Here is an 18,646-nt window from a genome sequence, read left to right as displayed (position 1 = left end):
AAACCCTTCATACCTTGATCAAGGGACCCCCGAGTGTTTTTATACAATCGCCTGAGATGTTAAACGATGTTAATGTGTGTTTTGATACATTAGGACCGGGCCCACAACCTCTCCGGGGTATGTCCGGATTCCCCGCACAGCAACAAGTACAAGCTCGAAATGCGACATTGGCATCTGCACGTTTGCCAAATGGAAAACTTGGTGCGATTGTCCCGATATAAATATTTGTGTTGACCAAGGGTGTGGGAAACTAATGGGGGACGCATGGTGTAGGAACTGGGGCGAATTGGAACTTCAACTTGCCCGTGAGCGGAACGCCGGGAATCCAAAGCAACCAGCAGCGCACCATGGCAAACATGGGAACTTTTGCCCAAAGTCTGAGCGGATCCCAGCCTGCTACTCCTCTTGATCTTTCGTGAGTGTGCCGTCGGCCCTGGTTACTCGCCTCCAGACCGCTCATAAGTCTATTTGAGACTCATGTGATCTGGATGCGCAAATAGCACTAACAGTTAGTCTTATGAATAGTGACTTCCCTTCGCTATCCGGCGCGCCTCCGCAATCTCAAGCTCAAAATCCAGGGCACTTGGTATGGGCGAATGCCAGTCAACGAGCTATGCAACAGACGCCCGTCCAGAGGCAGCAGCACCCCACGTCCCAAGCACCGTCACGAGCACCTCAAACGCAAACCCATCTCCCTCAACCGCAATCACAACCCTCCCACGACGATGTATTTCCCTCCGGGGCTCAGTTTGCGAATCGGTTAGATGATTTTCGAAATGGCGGACAAGGCATCAGCGGTCAGCTAGGAGCCGGCACTCAGCCACAAACAGGCAACATCGAGGAGTTCCCACCGCTTGGGCGGAATGTGCCTGCCGAGCTGGGCCAAGATCGCCGGGGCTCCTTGATGCAAAGTGCAGGATTTGGCAATTACGGTTCGGGCTTGCCCTTTGCTGGCGCAAATCAAGCCCAATCGGCACAGAATCGCAGTATGATCTCATCAGTAAACGGGCCAGAACGCATGATGTCGCCAGCCACGCCAGGTGCAGCAGGTAATTATTATCCAAGTCTCAGGTTACCAAAACATTCACTGACCATTTGTTCAGGTATCGGAACCTCTCGATCACCGGTTAACCAGGCAGCGAATGGGGTCCCAGGACAGGAAAAGGAGGTTTGTTTCTTACCCCACTCAAAGCTTTCCTAAGCCACCTTCTAAGAGTTCGGTTACAGGAATCTACCAACGCCATCATGGCAAACCAACGCGCTTTTGCAGAACAGCAATCATTACAGCTCTCGACTCAAGGGCCGGAGCAATCCGAAGCTGCGCAAAGTGCCGAACAACCACCGCTCGCTGAGATGAGTGAACTAGACAAATTCGGACTTGCAGGTCTTCTTCGCATGATCCACAGCGATAGCCCCGATGTAGCTAGTCTTGCAGTTGGTCAAGATCTGATGACATTGGGTCTCGACCTGAATCAGCCGGAGTAGGTTTTACTGCCTGTATTGGCAGCAGTGTCTTTCGGCTTTGCTAACGTGGATCATACTAGGCCGTTGCATACATCGTTCGCTTCACCGTTCGTTGCTTCTATGACAGGCGTCCCCCTGGAACAAGATTTCGCCCTGCCTTCGTGCTACAACGTTGCCAACATCCAGCCCCTTCAGTCGCGCATTCCTAGTTTCAGCGACGAGACGTTATTCTTCATCTTCTACAGCATGCCCCGCGATATCATGCAGGAGCTAGTTGCGGAAGAGTTGATGGGTCGCAAGTGGAGATATCACAAGATCGAGAGATGCTGGCTCACTCGGGATGAAACATATCCTGGGCCTGTTGATGTCGACAGAGGTGTCAGCGAACGGGGTGTCTACCTCCTCTGGGATCCTGCCAGCTGGAAAAAGATCAGGGTATGTAAAACATATTGTGATGACGGCGGTCGCTCATTGCTAACGATCTTGTCTCAGCGCGAGTTCATCCTCCGATACGAAGACCTGGACAACCGGATGGATCCGCAGCGTAATCTGGCGCGTATGGGAGTTCCGCCTCCGGGGTCATGAATTATCTGAGAGGGGAGCACAAATGATGGGATCAGCACCGGCGTTGGGTTCTCTGCCAGTTTCCTATGGGTTTTCAGGTGTGGCCGCGCACCAAGGTGTTTCTCAACTTTAGGGGGTCGCTATGGGAACGTAGGATACTATTTGAAATCAGATGACTTGTATGATCTTACCAGTATTTTCCATGCCAGTAGACCCTCTCTGCAACAGCCACTTCGTCACTACCAAGTGCTAATCAAATGCACTGAAATCTACCGGGCATCATAGTGAGCCAATAGCTAACTTCGGCCGCGGTCACCAACCAGCAAAGTTTCCAACCAATAACCAGGACGTAGCACTACTAAACAATAAGGCCCCTAATTGAGTGAGGCTACCTCCGTAGCCCGTAGGAATTCTTCCCCTGTCAGTTGGTGGTCACTTTCCGCCCAATGGCAGTCGGGCCCGTCCCAAAGGTGCCCCGGAGAGATTCTCGGACACTTTCTCGTACGTAACTAAGGGCCACCTTAATTGAGGTACATATACAACACGCAAAGGTATAAATACCCCCTTCTTTGTTGAAGAATGGACCTTGTCAACTCAAGTTCTTTTTCTACTTATCAATCATCGTTTCTGGACTTTGTTTTTCTCTGTTCACCTAGCTTCGAGGTACTAGTCAAGTCATACCGATCTATACCCATATAACTACGTCATACATCCCCTTCAGTTCTACTCCCATCCTTCATCATGGCCATGAAACCTGAGATTGTGGCGATGTACAAGCAGCAAGACTTCGCCGTTCGGTACAAGATCGCCGAACAAGTCACTGGCCCCTTCGCGGAGGCGCTGGTTGACATGTCTGGCGTGACTGAGTCAACCAAGGGACCACTGGATATCCTCGACAATGCCTGCGGCACGGGCATCATTTCGAGAGTCCTCCGCCAGAAGGTGGATGCCGAGGCTCAGAAGAGCTGGAGGCTCACCTGTGGCGATTTGAGCGAGGCGATGATCGAATTCACGAAGAACACGATCGAGACCGAGGGCTGGGCGAATGCTGAGGCTAAATTGGTGAATGCCCAGGACACTGGACTTCCCACTGGAGAGTTTACCCACGTCTTTGCGGGCTTTGGTAGGTGGTCGATTGAATCCCATTGTTGGATGTGCATGAAGGTCTAATGAGGGGTTGTCTTTAGCGTTTACGACGTTTCCCAATCCTAAAGCTGCTGTGAAGGGTAAGTTTTCCCGCTGTCAAGTGACGCAGATGATAGAGTGATGAGCTGATGAAGAAAAAAGAATGTTTCCGAGTCCTTCAGCCGGGTGGTATTGTCGGCAGCTCGACCTGGAATTCAAGTAAGCCGTTGGCCAATACCATTAACATCAACGCAAATGGATTTGACTAACTCACGAACCAGCAAACTGGATCGAAATAACGAAGACTGCTATCGAAAAAATGCCACCCGGATCTCTCACCTTCCCATCGCCGAAAGAATTCCTCGCCATCTTCAATGAAGGCTGGGACTCCGAGTTTTATGTACGATCCCAGTTCGAGCAAGAAGGATTCGAGGATGTCACCACCACCACTGTCACCAAGCACATGTCAATCACTGTGCCGGAGTTTATGCAGCTTGTTGACCCCATAGTTGGCGCGGGGATTGGTAAACTCTGGACCCAGGCACAGCGGGAGGAGCATGAGAAGGATGTCTTTCCGGCGATTAGGAGGTATCTAGAGGAGAAGTATGGCGCAGACGGACTAATTCCTTTGGAGCCTATGGCAGTTCTTGCGACGGGTCGTAAGCCTTTGTGATTCTGGGGTGGTCATCCTTACCAGCATTGGCTAGTTTTTTGAGATTGGCGTGTATTTCATGTTGTTGCTAAGTCAATTAGTGATTTCAAGGTTTCCACAATGAGAATTTGTTTTTTATTATGAACATTGTGTACTTGGCTTCAGTCTGAATAGCAAATTGAAGGAGTCGACCAAAGCATTGGGCAATAGTTTGTTGTTGTTTATAATGCCGTGGCAGCAGTCTTCATGTCTAGTACTGTACATATATGTAAGCGACTCTGGGCATACTCTGAACGATTTCTAAAGGAATAGAGGTCGAGTTGAAAGTTCAGACAGAGCTTAGAGAACGAGCCTCGACGCAGGTCCTCGTACGAGGTACTCCGGAGGTACAGTAGACACAGTGAGACAAGGAAAAGTCGCCGGAGTCCCATGGGATTTCTTGTCCAGGCCCGTCACGTGCCTGCCCCTCACGCTTACCTCATGCCCACCGGCGCCAAACCCAAAGCAGCAAAGCATAAACACCCGATGATTCTTGAAGCGGCGCCCGCCAAAACAATAATCCTCTCAAGTCCATTCAAGTCCGCCCAGTCCCTCTGCAACCTCCCCCCCCATTGATTCCCAAACGCCCTCCCATGCGCTTGAATTTCTAGTTGATGGGGCCTGCTTGGAGTTGCAACCATGAGGATTACGGAGATCGTTATTGACGTGAGTTTTTCTTTGTGCTACTTCTTGCGCAGTCAAGAGAGAGGGGCGGATAGAAAGAGCGGTGATTGCTAATGATCGATCGAGGCAATAGGGTTTTAAATCGTACGCCGTGCGTACAGTGGTTTCAGGATGGTATGCGCTGCGCTAGATCCCTACTCTGGGGCTATGTCGCCACGACCGGAGAAGGAAGACCGATGGCCTTTCTTTGAGGTCCGCGGCTTTCTTCGGTCGCAAACGGTGTTGCTAACGACTTCGTGTCTCCTATAGGGATGAATCATTCAACTCGATCACGGGCCTTAACGGCAGTGGTAAATCCAACATTCTGGATGCCATCTGTTTCGTCCTCGGTATTACGAATATGACCACCGTTCGCGCGCAGAACCTGCAAGATCTTATTTACAAGCGTGGTCAAGCTGGTGTGACCAAAGCCAGTGTGACAATCGTCTTTGATAACCGCGACACCGCCAAATCGCCCATCGGTTTCGAGGAATATGCGAACATCTCCGTGACCAGACAGATCGTTCTCGGCGGCACGAGCAAATACTTGATCAACGGCCATCGTGCGCAGCAGCAGACGGTGCAGAATCTGTTCCAGAGCGTGCAACTCAACATCAACAACCCCAATTTCCTGATTATGCAGGGTCGGATTACGAAGGTTCTGAATATGAAGGCCGTTGAGATTCTGTCGATGATCGAGGAAGCAGCTGGAACGCGGATGTTCGAGGACAGGCGAGAGAAGGCCGCGAAGACAATGAGCAAGAAGGAATTGAAGTTGCGCGAAATCGAGGGTCTGCTGAAAGAAGAGATCGAGCCCAAGCTGGAAAAATTGAGATCTGAGAAGCGAGCTTTCCTGGATTTCCAACAGACCCAAAACGATCTCGAGCGGTTGACTCGCTTGGTTGTGGCTCATGACTACCTTCGTGGAGGTGAACGATTGCGGGTCACCGGCGAGGAGTGCGAAGCCAAAAGACGCAAGGTTCAAACTCTCGAAGATAATGCGACAAGGCTTAAGAGCGAGATAACCCATCTTGAAGAAGATGTGAAGCGAGTGCGAACCGCTCGCGACAAGGAATTACGAAAGGGGGGCAAGTTTCAGGCCCTTGAGGATGAAGTCAAATCACATTCGCATGAACTCGTTCGGCTGACCACGGTGTTCGACTTAAAGAATGCCAGTATTTCCGAAGAGAAGGAGAAGCAAAAGGAGGTTCATAAAACCGTCAAAGACCTGGAGAAACTTCTGAAGGAGAAGAAGAAGATCTACGACAAACTGCAAGCCCATTACGACTCCGCCAAAGCCGAACTGGACGCCCAAACCGCCGAGGTGGAACAAAAGGAGGAATTGCTCCAGACATTGCAGACGGGTGTGGCATCGAAAGAGGGCCAGGAAAGTGGATACCAAGGTCAACTACAAGATGCGCGTAACCGTGCCAGTACCGCTGCCACGGAGCAAGAACAAGCCAAGCTGAAAATTGCAAACTTGGAAAAACGAATCAAGGAAGAGGAACCGAGAGCGAAGAAGGCAAAGGAGCAAAACTCAGGCCTATTGAAGGACCTCGAGGGTCTCAAATCGCAGGCTAAGAAGCTCGATGCGGAGCTGGCCAAACTTGGTTTTGAACCGGGCAGAGAGGAGCAACTCTACCAGGAGCAAACCACTCTACAGAGAGAGATCCGCGAGTTGCGTCAAAGCGCAGACGGCCTCCAACGCAAGGTCGCGAACATCGACTTTCAATATGCTGATCCTCACCCCAACTTCGATCGGTCCAAAGTCAAAGGATTAGTGGCTCAGCTGTTCACACTGAACAAGGAGAAGCTCCAGGCTGCTACTGCGCTGGAGATTTGTGCTGGAGGTCGTCTGTACAACGTGGTTGTTGACTCCGCAGAGACAGGTACCCAACTGCTCCAGAAGGGAAGACTTCGCAAGCGAGTGACAATCATCCCGCTGAACAAAATCTCATCATTCAGGGCATCTGTTGAGAAGATCGGCGCTGCCCAGAACATTGCCCCTGGAAAGGTGGACATTGCCCTATCCCTCATTGGATATGACGAGGAAGTCACGTCGGCCATGAACTATGTTTTTGGCAATACTCTGATTTGCAATGATGCCGATACGGCCAAGAGGGTCACTTTTGATCCGGCCGTGCGAGTGAAAAGCGTTACATTCGACGGCGATGTCTACGACCCTTCTGGTACTCTCTCTGGTGGTAGCTCTCCAAACTCAAGCGGGGTGCTTATTACCCTGGGAAAATTGAATGAGATCACGAGAGAGATCAGGAGCAAAGAGCGTCTGTTGGCTACATTGGAAGATACCATGAGAAAAGAGAAGAAGAAGCTCGATGCTGCTCGCTCGATCAAGCAGGAATTGGACCTGAAGAACCACGAGATTACGCTCACGGAGGAGCAGATCAGCAACAACTCTTCCTCATCGGTAAGTGATTTCGATTGGAAACTGCTTGCTGTAGTATCAAAGCTAACAAGTTTTAGATTATCCAAGCGGTCGAGGAGATGAAGGCGAACATTCAGCAGTTGAAGAACGACATTGCCGACGCGAAGACTCGTCAGAGTGAGGCATCCAAGGATATTAAGCGAATTGAGAAGGATATGAGTGAATTCAACAACAACAAAGATAGCAAGCTCGCAGAGCTGCAAGAGTCGCTGAACTCCCTTAAGAAGAGTCTCGCGAAGAACTCGAACTCCGTCAAGACACTGCAGAAGGAGCTTCAAGATTCACGATTGGAATCGGAACAAGTTGGTGGAGATCTTTCAGCGGCCGAGGAGCAAAGTGCCGAGGCCGAGAATACTCTCCAATCACAAATGGAAGAGATCGAGTCGATGAAGAGGGACCAGGCTCGTATCAAGGTAAAGAGCAGCCCCGGTCTGTAAATACTAGCGAAGACGCTGACTTATCGTCAACAGGATGCCCATGATATGGCTCAAGCACAGCTTGACGATGAACGGGCCAAGCTGACCGGTTTTGACGACGAGCTGCGAGACTTGGACGCGACTATGAAGGTGAAAAACTCCCAGATTACCGAAGAGAGTCTCGAGATGCAGAAACTTGGTCATCAACTGGAGAAACTGCAGAAGGACCAGCAAGCTGCAGCCCAGGCCGTCGCTCATATGGAAGAAGAGCATGAGTGGATCGCGGATGAAAAGGACAACTTCGGAAGGCCCAACACTGCGTACGACTTCAGGAACCAGAACATCGCCGAGTGCAAATCGACGTTACGCAACTTGACGGAACGATTCCAAGGCATGAAGAAGAAGATCAACCCTAAGGTGATGAACATGATCGATAGCGTGGAGAAGAAGGAGGCTGCGTTGAAGAACATGATGAAGACGGTCATTCGAGATAAGCGCAAGATCGAGGAGACCATCATCAATCTCAACGAGTACAAGAAGGAGGCTCTCCACAAGACATGGACTAAGGTCAACGCCGATTTTGGACAGATCTTCTCCGAACTTCTCCCCGGTAGTTTTGCGAAGCTGGACCCCCCCGAAGGCAAGGATATCACCGACGGTCTGGAAGTCAAGGTGTCTCTGGGTAAGGTTTGGAAACAGAGTCTGACGGAACTGAGTGGTGGACAACGGTACGTGAATATGTTTTGAACCCTGTCGAAATCCTCGCAGACTGACGTTTGTATAGATCTCTCATCGCTCTTTCGCTCATCATGGCTCTCCTGCAATTCAAGCCCGCACCGATGTATATTCTGGACGAGGTTGATGCGGCGCTGGATTTGTCGCACACGCAGAACATCGGACGTCTGATCAAGACCCGGTTCAAGGGCTCTCAGTTCATCATCGTTTCCTTGAAGGATGGCATGTTCCAGAATGCCAATCGGATCTTCCGAACGAGGTTCAGCGAGGGAACCAGTATTGTCCAGGCTCTCACTCCTGCGGACATGAAGTAACTGCGCTGAAGTGGAGAGTTCCTTTCTTGCCTAATTATAGTATCTGCTTCTTTCTTTTCTTGCTGTCCATATTCTTACGTTGTTGGTCTTTGGTGATTGATTTCTCCGACAGTTTTGTCATTTCTGGGTTGGCATTGCGGGACAGGTCATGATGGACTTTTTTTATGAAGGTGTTTCTCGGATCGTGTATATGGAGAATATTCTGTGTGATTTTGGCTATTTTTTACTCGTGATGATACACGTCTGATAATGAATCCATGCTATGGAACCAGAGAGCCAGAGAACCCGAGAACCTGAGGCACCGGCAAAGTAGGCAAGCAGCCGAGCCCCCGTCGAGTAATCAATCGTCGCCATTCCTCTTCCTCTCCTTTCATCTCCCTGCCCTCCGTCTTCCTCTCGTCATCCCCCACATCTTTTGTCGCTATCGGGTATCGACCCCTGGGAAATTATTGTTGTTTATTATTCACCCCCCTCCCCCTGTGACGTATTGCGCATCTGTACATACAATTCCCACTTCGCCGGTTAGTGCGAGACATTGGCGTTCCCGAATTCACCGCCACATTGTCCATTCGCCGCGGCATCTCAAACTGCGCCGATCCACTTACTACCAAGCGTCCGGACGATTTCTTCGACGGTTTACCGGAAAATAGCCTCTAGACAGAAGAGTGCAGTATTCCGACTCCTTCATATCACCTGTCAATCGTTCCGACACCTCCGCTGGACTGATTACGACCGATCGTCCACATCCCCGTGTCCTTACCCCGTACCTCACTTTCTCTCCACTCCACACCCGACACAATGGATGAGGAACCGTCCCTGAACATCCCCTCGCTCCTCACCCTCGCGGTCGTGTCTTACTTTGTCATCCGCTGGTTTCTTAATCGGGATGGGTCCGCTGGTACAGGTGGTAGCCGAAGTCGTGGCCGTGGCGTCGTTGATCCAGCCCAAGTCGAACAAATATCGCAGATGTTCCCTCAGTTGAGCACGCGAGATATCATGTGGGATTTGCAACGCAATGGAGGCAACGTTGCAGCGACAACGGAGAGAATCTTGACTGGACGGGGGTTGGAAACGGTACGTTCCTTTTTTCTCTTGCACATTTGGGCTGTGGCCTTTGCGCCGGACTGCCGGACTCTGGGATCGGTCGTGTGTAATCGTTTACTGATATCGATATTATTTAGCCACCGCCCTCATTCCAGCCCCAAGTCGCCATTCCAAGACCGACTGCGCAACCGACCGCGGCTTCGACAGCGACTGCGAAGGCCGAAGGCCAGGATTTGATATCGCGATACAACCTTCAGGAGAAGGCCAGCAGCGAGGATACAGCGAGCGCGCAAACAGGACCTAGCGGATGGTCGCAAAACAAGGAAGAGCGACAGCGTCTATTACAGAAACGAAGGGATGACATGATCCTCGCCGCGCGGAAGAAGATGATGCAGAAGCAGCAAGGCACGGCTCAGTGAGACCAGGAAATTCTTCGATGCGGATTGTTTAAGGATGGGACTTTTGATTTCGCTTTCGCTTTCGATCTCGACAGAATGAACGCAACCGCCTCCCCTACTCCGTTCTTCTCATTTCTTTGCCCTTTCTAATCATCCAGGGCATATCCTTGTTTTGTTTCCTACGAGAATGGTGCCCTGTCGGTTGGGCCGGCGCTGTAAGATTAAATACAGGGATTCACATCTTCTAGGAAGGCTCGTTACTTTGCCCTCAAGTTGATACGCAGTTGCCTTTTTCCGGACCAGTCTGTCCTCTTTCTTCTTTCTCTTCTCCTCTCATTTGACATTTACCGGAGTTTTGGTTGCCACAGCGTCGCATGTTTATGGTGTTGTAGGGTTGAAATCAGGGTACCTGCGATTATAGGGAATGATGGGTATATATATACATATAAAACAAATCCAAAAATGAGACTGTTTCTTTGTACACCAATAAACTCCAGCTCGTGAGGGGAAAATAGACGATATGCTTTAAAATTCCATGTCATCCTCGTCGTCTTGCGTCGCGTCATATGCACCGTTGGCCATGTCCTCCGCCATCTGTTCTCTTCGGGCTTGTTCCTTAGACGCGCCAATACGCCTGTTTAGAAGGTGAGATTCTCTTCCATTCCATATGTCCAGATGTCCAGAATGACGCAACATACCTTAGTCCATCTACAACACCCGCAATGAATCCTCTCCCCTCGGTGATCTCCATTGCCCCGACACCCGTCAGGGCCACACCACCTCCGCCCGTTGCAGCCGCATCCAGCACGTCGGTGCCAGATCGAATCTTCGCCGTCCGCACTTCACGCAGTTCCTTCAGCAGCCGCCGCACCGTATTCGGCTCCACCAGATCATCGCTCGCGGCGTCCAGTAGCATCATGCCCATCTCCAACCAGTGGAACGGCAGCGCGGGTGGCTCCCCAGCCGGGACATGATCTTGCGCGACATTTTGGGGTAGAAACGGCGAGGATGGGTAGTATCGTTGGCCGTCGGGAGTATATCGAGGGGTAGCTACGGGTCTTTGGTGCCCGCGCTCGCTGAGACTCGGCTGTCCGGGGAGAGGAGGCGGAGGGGAGAACGCGTTCTGATAGTCCTGGTGTTGCGTTTCGATGTCCAGAATGAGTGAGAGAGACTCGGGATGAAGCCAGGGCGGAGGGAGAATGTTTGCGCGCCGTTGGCGTTTGAGGAGCAGCGCGAGCCAAAGAGGGAGGGTGGCTCGGCGGGGCGGGAGGAGTGGTTCGACGGGGCCCTGGGAGAAAGAGTTAAGACGCGGTCAGTGATGAAGAGGGATACGGGCGGGGGCAAGGTAATTCTGCAGCACTTACGCCGAGCAGCTCCAGGCCTTCTAAACGTTGACGCGGAAGGATCGTGACCATCTCCATCTCGGCCAGGAAGGAGATCTCCGGGGGCGTGATGCCCCGCGGGAGGGGGAAGGCCATTGACCGTCAATGTGAGCGGGATCGAGGGTCAGGAATGTTCGCCGTGGGCCTGGAAATCGCGGAGAACAGCAATGGAGGACCGACAGAGGGAGACGAAGGTGCAGAGGCAGGCGAAAGAATGCCGGATCGCGAAGGCATCCCACCGGCCTTGTTTGGCCTGTTTGCAGACCTGCCGCTTCGGGCAGGCGTGCATCGACTCTCTTTCCCCCTCGGTCTTTCTTGCTCTTTTTTTCTTCTCCTACTTCTTCTGCTTCTCTGCTCCCATTTCTCTCGGATTCGCTTGGTTCCTACCGACTCTCTTGGTCAATGGACCCCTTGTCTATACCATGAATTCTCTCAAACCCGACTCAGGCCTGGCTCGCGCCGCCCGCTACGCTGTTCCCTTCGTGCTGCTGCTGATCCCCATTTGGATGACCAAAGTCAACACCGTCATTCCAGAACCCTACTTGGATGAAGTGTTCCATGTCCCGCAGGCTCAGGCATATTGGCATCATAAGTGGACGCATTGGGATCCCAAGATCACGACGCCTCCGGGCCTGTATCTGTGGTCCTATGTCATCTGTGCCGGTATTCTGGCCCTCCGCGGTACTCCGACGGAACTCGACCCCGAAGCTCTGCGCGCAACCAACATGGCGGCTGGGACTGTGTTCTTGCCCTTGAGACTGCAGATATTGCTGGATACTTTGCGCAAGCAGCGTAACACTCGTCCCGCGGGGGCCTGGCTGAGCCATACCGTCTTGAACATATGTCTCTTCCCGCCGATCTTCTTTTTCTCCGGCCTCTACTACACCGATATCCTCTCGCTGCTGGTGGTGATCGAAGCCTACAATTGGGACCTGAAGCGGACGTCGACGACCACGACTGTTCCTTATCGACATCTCGTGTTCATCGTGTTCGCGCTGCTGGCGTTGGCATTCAGACAGACCAACATCTTCTGGGTCGCACTTTTCATGGGCGGGCTGCAGGCGGTGCGAACAGTGAAGAAATACTCCAGCAATACCGGTCCAGAGTCGAAAAACGCTTTACATGATCCTTTGGTGTCGGAGGCTGCAATTGGAGGTGAGCTATTTGTACAAGTGCGAAATAGAACAACACTGCTAACAACTGGGCCAAGACTATTTCCAAACGGCCTTTTCCCTGAGCTTTGCCGTTCTACGCAATCTAGGTCGCATTATCGTGGCTGCCATTCCCTATGTTATAGTGCTCGCTGCATTTGGTGGTTTCGTCGTGTGGAATGATGGCGTTGCTTTGGGTAAGTCTAGACGAGACGGATTGGTTAGAGAAACCGAGAGCTAACAACAGTCCAGGTCATAAAGAATTCCACTCTGTAGGGATACACTTGGCGCAGATGCTCTACATTTGGCCTTATATTGCGTTCTTCTCGTGGCCAATTCTTGTTACGCCAATTCTCAACTTGTTGCTGCCGCAGTCGCGGTTGCCTAAGGTCTTGAATTATGGATTCCCAGAGAAACAGAGGAAGCTGCCCCGATTCTGGACAGCTCTGGTAATTGTCCCGGCCATGCTTGCCGTTGTGCACTTCAACACCATCGTTCATCCGTTTACCCTTGCCGACAATCGCCATTATATGTTCTATGTCTTTCGCGTGCTCCTCGGAAGCCATCCTGCCGCCAGATATGCTGCCACCGTCGCCTACTTCCTTTGTGGTTGGGCCGTCATTTCTGCGTTTGGGTTCGTGATATACCCAGCACCTCCCCAGTTCATTCGAGTGCCCACGTCAGCATCTCCGCAGTTGTCGAAGAAGCAGGGGACTAAGGAAACCGGCCCGAAGCCGAGAGCGGAGCGCAAACAGAAGCCTTCTAAAAAGCCCGCTGCGCCTGCACCCCCTCGGGCACCGCCCATCAGTCCCGAGGCCTACGCTCAGCTGCAACAACATATCATCCAGCGTCAAAGACAGGAAAACCAGGGGCCGCGAGTGAGCTTTGTACTCGTCTGGCTTGCCGCGACTACTGTTTCTCTGATTGTGGCTCCTCTCGTTGAGCCTCGGTACGCGATCATTCCATGGGTTATGTGGAGGCTACATCTGCCGCCGCTGCCTACGCCGCAAGTGTACCGGCAGCAGCGCCCTCAGAATGAGAAGGAGGCGCTTCACAAAGAGATCGCAACTAATTTCCCTCTCTTCTTGGAGACGCTGTGGTTCCTGGTCGTCAATGCGGTGACAGGGTATGTGTTCCTGTACAAAGGGTTCGAATGGCCCCAGGAACCTGGCAATATCCAACGGTTTATGTGGTAATCATTTTTAATCATTACCTTTCTTGCTGTGTGTTAGTATTATAAAAGTGGGAGGAAGGGGCTCATGTATGTATATAGAGCGAGGCTGTCGGGGACCTGGCAGGTGGTTGTATGATAATATCGCCCTGTAGTTGTTAGTAAGACCAACATTGCCTGTCTAAACTTTGATTTTCCCGTTCTCATCCCTTCGTTCTTCCATTTGGAGAGCATCGCCAAACGTAAATTCAACATTGTACCTGATAAAGTATGAACCAAACCTATCTATGAGGCCGGCACGGGTTCCTTTCTCGGGCAAGTTCTCTTCGCGTGGTTTCGCATCCCGTCTTCCTTTCTCTTCTTCCCCCCCGTTCAACTATCCAGCCATGGCGCATGAAGACGCCAACCAGCCCGCCAAAAAAATAAAACTATCGTCCTCGAAATCGGACATAGACCAGGCGGGCAATACACCAGCCGCCCCTTCAGTATCGCGCTTGGCATCTCTCCACCGACCCATCAGCCCGCCCTTGCCGTCATCATCGTCATCGTCATCTCAAACGCCATACCCCAACCAGCCGCCCAAGTCAAATCCAACCGCATCTAAACCAAAGATAGTATCATCGCCATTCCAGCTCACCCATATCCACGACCTGGGGTCGTCTTCCGCTAACAATGTCGACACTGTCCGGTTGCACGATCTCCTCGGGGATCCTATGATCCGCGAATGCTGGCAGTTCAATTACCTGTTCGATGTCGATTTCCTGATGCGCCAATTTGATGAGGATGTGAGAGCCCTTGTCGATGTGAAGGTCGTGCATGGTTCGTGGAAGAGGGAGGCGCCGAATCGAGTGCGCGTTGATGTACGGTCAATCCCCTTTGCTTCCCTTTCTTTTTGCTTTACTTCTTTACTTCTGATGTGGGTTGGGTGGTGCGCGGAGTTCGATCGACGAAGTGATTTAGTGGCAACTGACTGACTGACTGATTACGATGCTAGGAAGCATGCTCGCGATATCCTAATGTCGAGCCTATCGTGGCGTACATGCCCGAGGCGTTTGGGACGCATCATTCCAAAATGATGATCTTGTTGAGACATGATGATCTTGCTCAGTATGGTTTCCTTAGTTCCCGATAGATATTGATATCTATACCACGAGTCTATGGCGGTCATAGGATCAAGTCTAGAAGCACGATATCCTGACCCATTGTTACAGAGTAATCATCCACACGGCCAACATGATCCCCGGAGACTGGGAGAACATGTGTCAGGCCGTCTGGCGCTCTCCTCTTCTTCCGCTGCGGAAGCAGACACAAACCGCAGCCGAGGAGGCATCGACGACCCCGGGCACCGGATCCCGCTTCAAGCGCGACCTGCTCGCCTATCTGCGTGAGTACGGGCCGAAGAAGACAGGTCGTCTGGTGGACCAGCTTCGCAGATATGACTTTGGCTCTGTGCGAGCAGCGTTGGTGGCGAGTGTCCCGTCGAAGCAGAAATCCGGGGGATTGAATTCTACCAGGAAGACGGTTTGGGGATGGCCGGCGTTGAAGGATGTCTTGGGGAGTGTGCCGATTCAGACGAAAGAGGATCCGAATAAGATGCCGCATGTTGTTTGTCAGGTTTGTTCATACAACTTCCCTTTTCTTCTTCTTCCTTTTCATTCCATTTCATTTCGTTTATCTTGTTGATGTTGGAACATATCTAGCCTGTCTCTCGATATGCACCCTCTTGACTAACAAGAAAACCCTAGATGTCTTCTGTCGCCTCCCTCGGACAAACAGACAAATGGTTAAAAGATGTTTTCTTCCGATCCCTATCCCCAACAGATTACAACGGAACAGGAGACAAGAGCAGAAAGCCCAAATACTCCATCATCTTCCCCACTGCCGACGAGATCCGTCGCTCTCTGAACGGATACGGATCCGGCGGCTCCATCCACATGAAAATTCAGAGTGCCGCGCAGCAGAAGCAGCTGCAGTACATGCAGCCGTACCTGCGACATTGGGCCGGAGATGCTGCCCCAGTCTACTCGACTGCCGCACGAGAACGAGAACGAGATGCAGGCCGTCGGCGCGCAGCGCCACATATTAAGACTTACATTCGGTTCTCGTGTACAGAAGAGATGAACTCGATTGATTGGGCGATGCTGACCTCGGCAAATCTCTCGACGCAGGCATGGGGCGCCGGTGTCAATGCCAACGATGAGGTACGCATATGTAGCTGGGAGATTGGGGTTGTTGTCTGGCCAGACTTGTTTGCCGACGATGCAGACCGAGCAAACGGATCGGTGATGATACCATGCTTCAAGACAGACGTCCCTGAAGGCAGAGGGGAGGAGTCCGTCAGAGTAGGACTCCGGATGCCCTACGGGCTGCCCCTGGTCGATTACGCAGTCGACGAGAAACCCTGGTGCGCGACGGCCAGTCACAGTGAGCCGGACTGGATGGGCCAGACGTGGATGGAAGATCCTCAGTAGCTAGGACTCCCAACTTTCATTGACCCCATCGCAAAAACAGTATAAAACCCCTCACTATAGTATAACCCAAAGCAAACCACAAAAATCATAACAATAAATATAGAGATAATAGAGTCATCTCAGCATTCGTAACTCATCGAAATAGATAAATGCTATGATATAGGATGTGTTATTCCCCCCAACCTTGCCTTCTTCCAACCACCTAACATGCAAAAATATGTCAAAAGCATATCCTCTAAGCAGAGCGGGTGCCGATCTGCTCGATCAGGGCCGCAACCTCCTTGATGTACGAGGCCTGGGCCTTGGCAGCAGAGATGTGGCTGATTTCCTTCCAGGCGTTGTACTTGTACTTGGACTTTTGGGTATCACATAATCGTATTAGCCTCCGTTGATCCGGTCTGGTCTTATTGTAGGGAGAAGAAGAGAGAGAGAGAGGGAGGCTCACCTCGATCTGGTAAAACGAGGGCTCAGCGGGCTTCTCGCCACGAGCCTGCTTGAAGTACTTGTAGAGCTATATTGCATCATCCCAGGTATTAGCAATCATTCATTCATTTAACCATCACATCTGTACTAGTCGAAAAGACCTTAAAAGAGCTGGGGGAGGGAGGTGGGAGAACAAACCGTCAACATCTCCTGCTGACCGGGCTCCTTCTCCAACATCTTGACGACCTTGGTGGCGAACTCGAATCCGGCCTTCAGGGCCGTGGCCTGCTCGCCCTCGACCGAGGCGGAGTCGTCACCGGCCAGCACGATCTCGACGGCGACCTTGAGCAGGTCGGCGTTGATGCCGGCGGCGGCGGACTGCACCTCGGGGGTGAACTGGGCGCCGGACTGCGCGGAGGAGAGGGCGGTGAAGTAGCTATCGAGAGACATGGTTGCTGATTTAATTTGTTGAAAGTTGGGGTATGTAGTTAATTTGGAGATGGGTAGATAGAAAAGAGAGAAGATGAGGAGGAGGGGAAGTTGAAGTTGGTGGGAAAGAAGGAAAGTGGGGTTGCGCGTTGTTGATGGTGGGGTTTTGTTGGTGCTCGGCGGTTGGGATGGCTCGGTCCTTCAGGTCTATCTTATGTCTCATAGCTTATCTTATGGGTTCTGTAAACAGAGAATACATGTGCTGAGAGAGAAAATGTTCCTCGACTAATGTATGTACACTTCTTTCTTGGATCAAACATCCAGTCCAGTCCAGTCCAGTCCAGTCCAGTTAAGTCGTGTCTATTCCAACGCCTCCAATGCATATTCATCATACCAGGGATATTGCTTGAACGATACTCGTAGTCTGGAATCAAATCAGATCACCAATCCACCGCCCATCCATTATGAGTCAAGAACTCCTCGCAGGCCGCCTTCAGCGCATAGTTCGGTCGCAGGTCGTTGGTCGTCATGGCCACGCGCGTGATGGGATCGACTCCGGACTGCTCGACATACTTAACGATGCCAATCCGATCGAAACTGGTGCCCGACGGCGTGATGACCGGGTCGTGCATGATCTCGAATGTGATACCGTCTACTAGATGATCGGGTACGACCTAAAACACCGCGATGACACCCATTAGCAATCAGTCCATTTCGCATGTGTGATGTAACCGCCTGGAGACTCACCCTCTCCTTAACCTCGCCCTTGGACGCGATCTGGAACGTTTCCCGCAACGTAGTGATCTTCTTCTCCATATCCTCGCGAAGCGCTTTCTGATCCTCCACGAAGCCGATGTGTCCGATCTCCTCGCGGTCCAATTTGCCCTGCAACTCCTCCAATGCCCGGTTCAGCTCCGTCTCCATCAGCTGTTCCACATGGCCCAAGGTTTCGTCCATCTCGCGCAATCGACCCGTCTCCTTCGCCGCCCAGATCTGCTGCTTGGCGCGCAGCACCGTCTTGGACAGGTTCTCCGTCTGCACGCTCTTGACCGCGAGACTGGCCCGGTAGGCATCGATCGCCACCTCGTAGGCCTCCTGTGGCCGCTGCAAACCCAGCAGCGCCTGCGCCAGGTACCAACAGCTCTTCAGGCTAGTGGGATTCTTCACACCGTAGAGTTCGACCGCGGCGCGCGCATCGTGTTCCACTCCGGCCCATTTTTCGAGTCGGATGCGCGTGAGGGCGCGGTTCGTGAAAAAGGTAGGTTCGCGGGGATTCTTTAGAATACTATAAGATCAGGGAAATCAGAGGCATGGTCAATACCCAAAAACCAGGTTTTCCTTGGAATTGAAGCAATCGAGGAGGGATGGAAGAGAGTGCGGCCGGGCTGGACAAGGGCCTGGACTTCCCCTAGCGATGCATCTCACGCAACAGAGTTTCAAGCCACTTACGCTTGAGAATACAGATCCTCGGCTCCGCTGTAATCGCCCTCTTTGAAGAGCAGATTACCTTTTTCTTTCAATTCGAAGGACATGGCGGTCTGTGCGTTGTCGCTGTTGGCACGGTAGTATTAATTATTATTAACTCGACCTTGTTTTTTCGGATGCCCCCTATTTCTTTTGTCACTTTCTTTTTTTCTGGATCTCCGAGGGTAACTTGACGGAGGGTTCGGTCGATGGTGGGGCCGGAAGTACGTTTGATCCACCGGATTGCGGAGCAATCGACTGTGTTCCTGGGGACTAGAACTATGACCAGAAAACG

The 18,646-nt window shown here is 51.9% G+C and overlaps 7 protein-coding genes across 7 annotated transcripts; 4 read left to right on the top strand and 3 right to left on the bottom strand.

The window, feature by feature from the left end:
* Positions 1-119: 119 nt before the first annotated feature.
* KD926_007453 (NOT2 family protein) lies at positions 120-2,049 on the top strand (the record flags this gene model as incomplete). Its single annotated transcript, XM_053100309.1, has 7 exons — positions 120-201; positions 274-415; positions 526-1,049; positions 1,104-1,168; positions 1,228-1,481; positions 1,545-1,899; positions 1,957-2,049. The coding sequence occupies 7 exons, from the start codon at positions 120-122 to the stop codon at positions 2,047-2,049; spliced, it is 1,515 nt and encodes a 504-aa protein (XP_052956018.1).
* Positions 2,050-2,769: 720 nt separating this feature from the next.
* KD926_007452 (condensin subunit SMC2) lies at positions 2,770-8,418 on the top strand (the record flags this gene model as incomplete). Its single annotated transcript, XM_053100308.1, has 10 exons — positions 2,770-3,151; positions 3,216-3,254; positions 3,316-3,372; positions 3,435-3,812; positions 4,118-4,191; positions 4,253-4,383; positions 4,778-6,935; positions 6,992-7,366; positions 7,424-8,097; positions 8,154-8,418. The coding sequence occupies 10 exons, from the start codon at positions 2,770-2,772 to the stop codon at positions 8,416-8,418; spliced, it is 4,533 nt and encodes a 1,510-aa protein (XP_052956017.1).
* Positions 8,419-9,216: 798 nt separating this feature from the next.
* On the top strand, positions 9,217-9,881 carry KD926_007451 (CUE domain-containing protein; the record flags this gene model as incomplete). The annotated part of the gene is made up of 2 exons (XM_053100307.1): positions 9,217-9,492; positions 9,600-9,881. The coding sequence occupies 2 exons, from the start codon at positions 9,217-9,219 to the stop codon at positions 9,879-9,881; spliced, it is 558 nt and encodes a 185-aa protein (XP_052956016.1).
* Positions 9,882-10,385: 504 nt separating this feature from the next.
* psf2 (DNA replication protein PSF2) lies at positions 10,386-11,338 on the bottom strand (the record flags this gene model as incomplete). Its single annotated transcript, XM_053100305.1, has 3 exons — positions 10,386-10,494; positions 10,559-11,148; positions 11,225-11,338. The coding sequence occupies 3 exons, from the start codon at positions 11,336-11,338 to the stop codon at positions 10,386-10,388; spliced, it is 813 nt and encodes a 270-aa protein (XP_052956015.1).
* A 326-nt stretch (positions 11,339-11,664) lies between these two features.
* On the top strand, positions 11,665-16,035 carry KD926_007449 (phospholipase D/nuclease; the record flags this gene model as incomplete). The annotated part of the gene is made up of 7 exons (XM_053100304.1): positions 11,665-12,397; positions 12,453-12,590; positions 12,646-13,519; positions 13,857-14,424; positions 14,559-14,671; positions 14,776-15,178; positions 15,310-16,035. 7 exons carry the CDS (start codon positions 11,665-11,667, stop codon positions 16,033-16,035), a joined length of 3,555 nt encoding a protein of 1,184 aa, XP_052956014.1.
* Positions 16,036-16,270: 235 nt separating this feature from the next.
* Positions 16,271-16,908, bottom strand: KD926_007448 (acyl-CoA-binding domain-containing protein; the record flags this gene model as incomplete). Its single annotated transcript, XM_053100303.1, has 3 exons — positions 16,271-16,390; positions 16,481-16,546; positions 16,657-16,908. 3 exons carry the CDS (start codon positions 16,906-16,908, stop codon positions 16,271-16,273), a joined length of 438 nt encoding a protein of 145 aa, XP_052956013.1.
* Positions 16,909-17,327: 419 nt separating this feature from the next.
* On the bottom strand, positions 17,328-18,419 carry KD926_007447 (putative U-box domain protein; the record flags this gene model as incomplete). The annotated part of the gene is made up of 3 exons (XM_053100302.1): positions 17,328-17,561; positions 17,635-18,172; positions 18,337-18,419. 3 exons carry the CDS (start codon positions 18,417-18,419, stop codon positions 17,328-17,330), a joined length of 855 nt encoding a protein of 284 aa, XP_052956012.1.
* Between the last annotated feature and the right edge of the window lie 227 nt (positions 18,420-18,646).

The sequence above is a fragment of the Aspergillus affinis genome (assembly GCF_023601865.1).
Source record: "Aspergillus affinis strain CMG 70 chromosome Unknown NODE_43_length_248942_cov_90_146332, whole genome shotgun sequence".
In the NCBI taxonomy this organism is placed as follows: Eukaryota; Fungi; Ascomycota; class Eurotiomycetes; order Eurotiales; family Aspergillaceae; genus Aspergillus; species Aspergillus affinis.
Note: the sequence above shows the minus strand (reverse complement) of the source record. Positions and strands in the feature narration are given on the sequence as shown.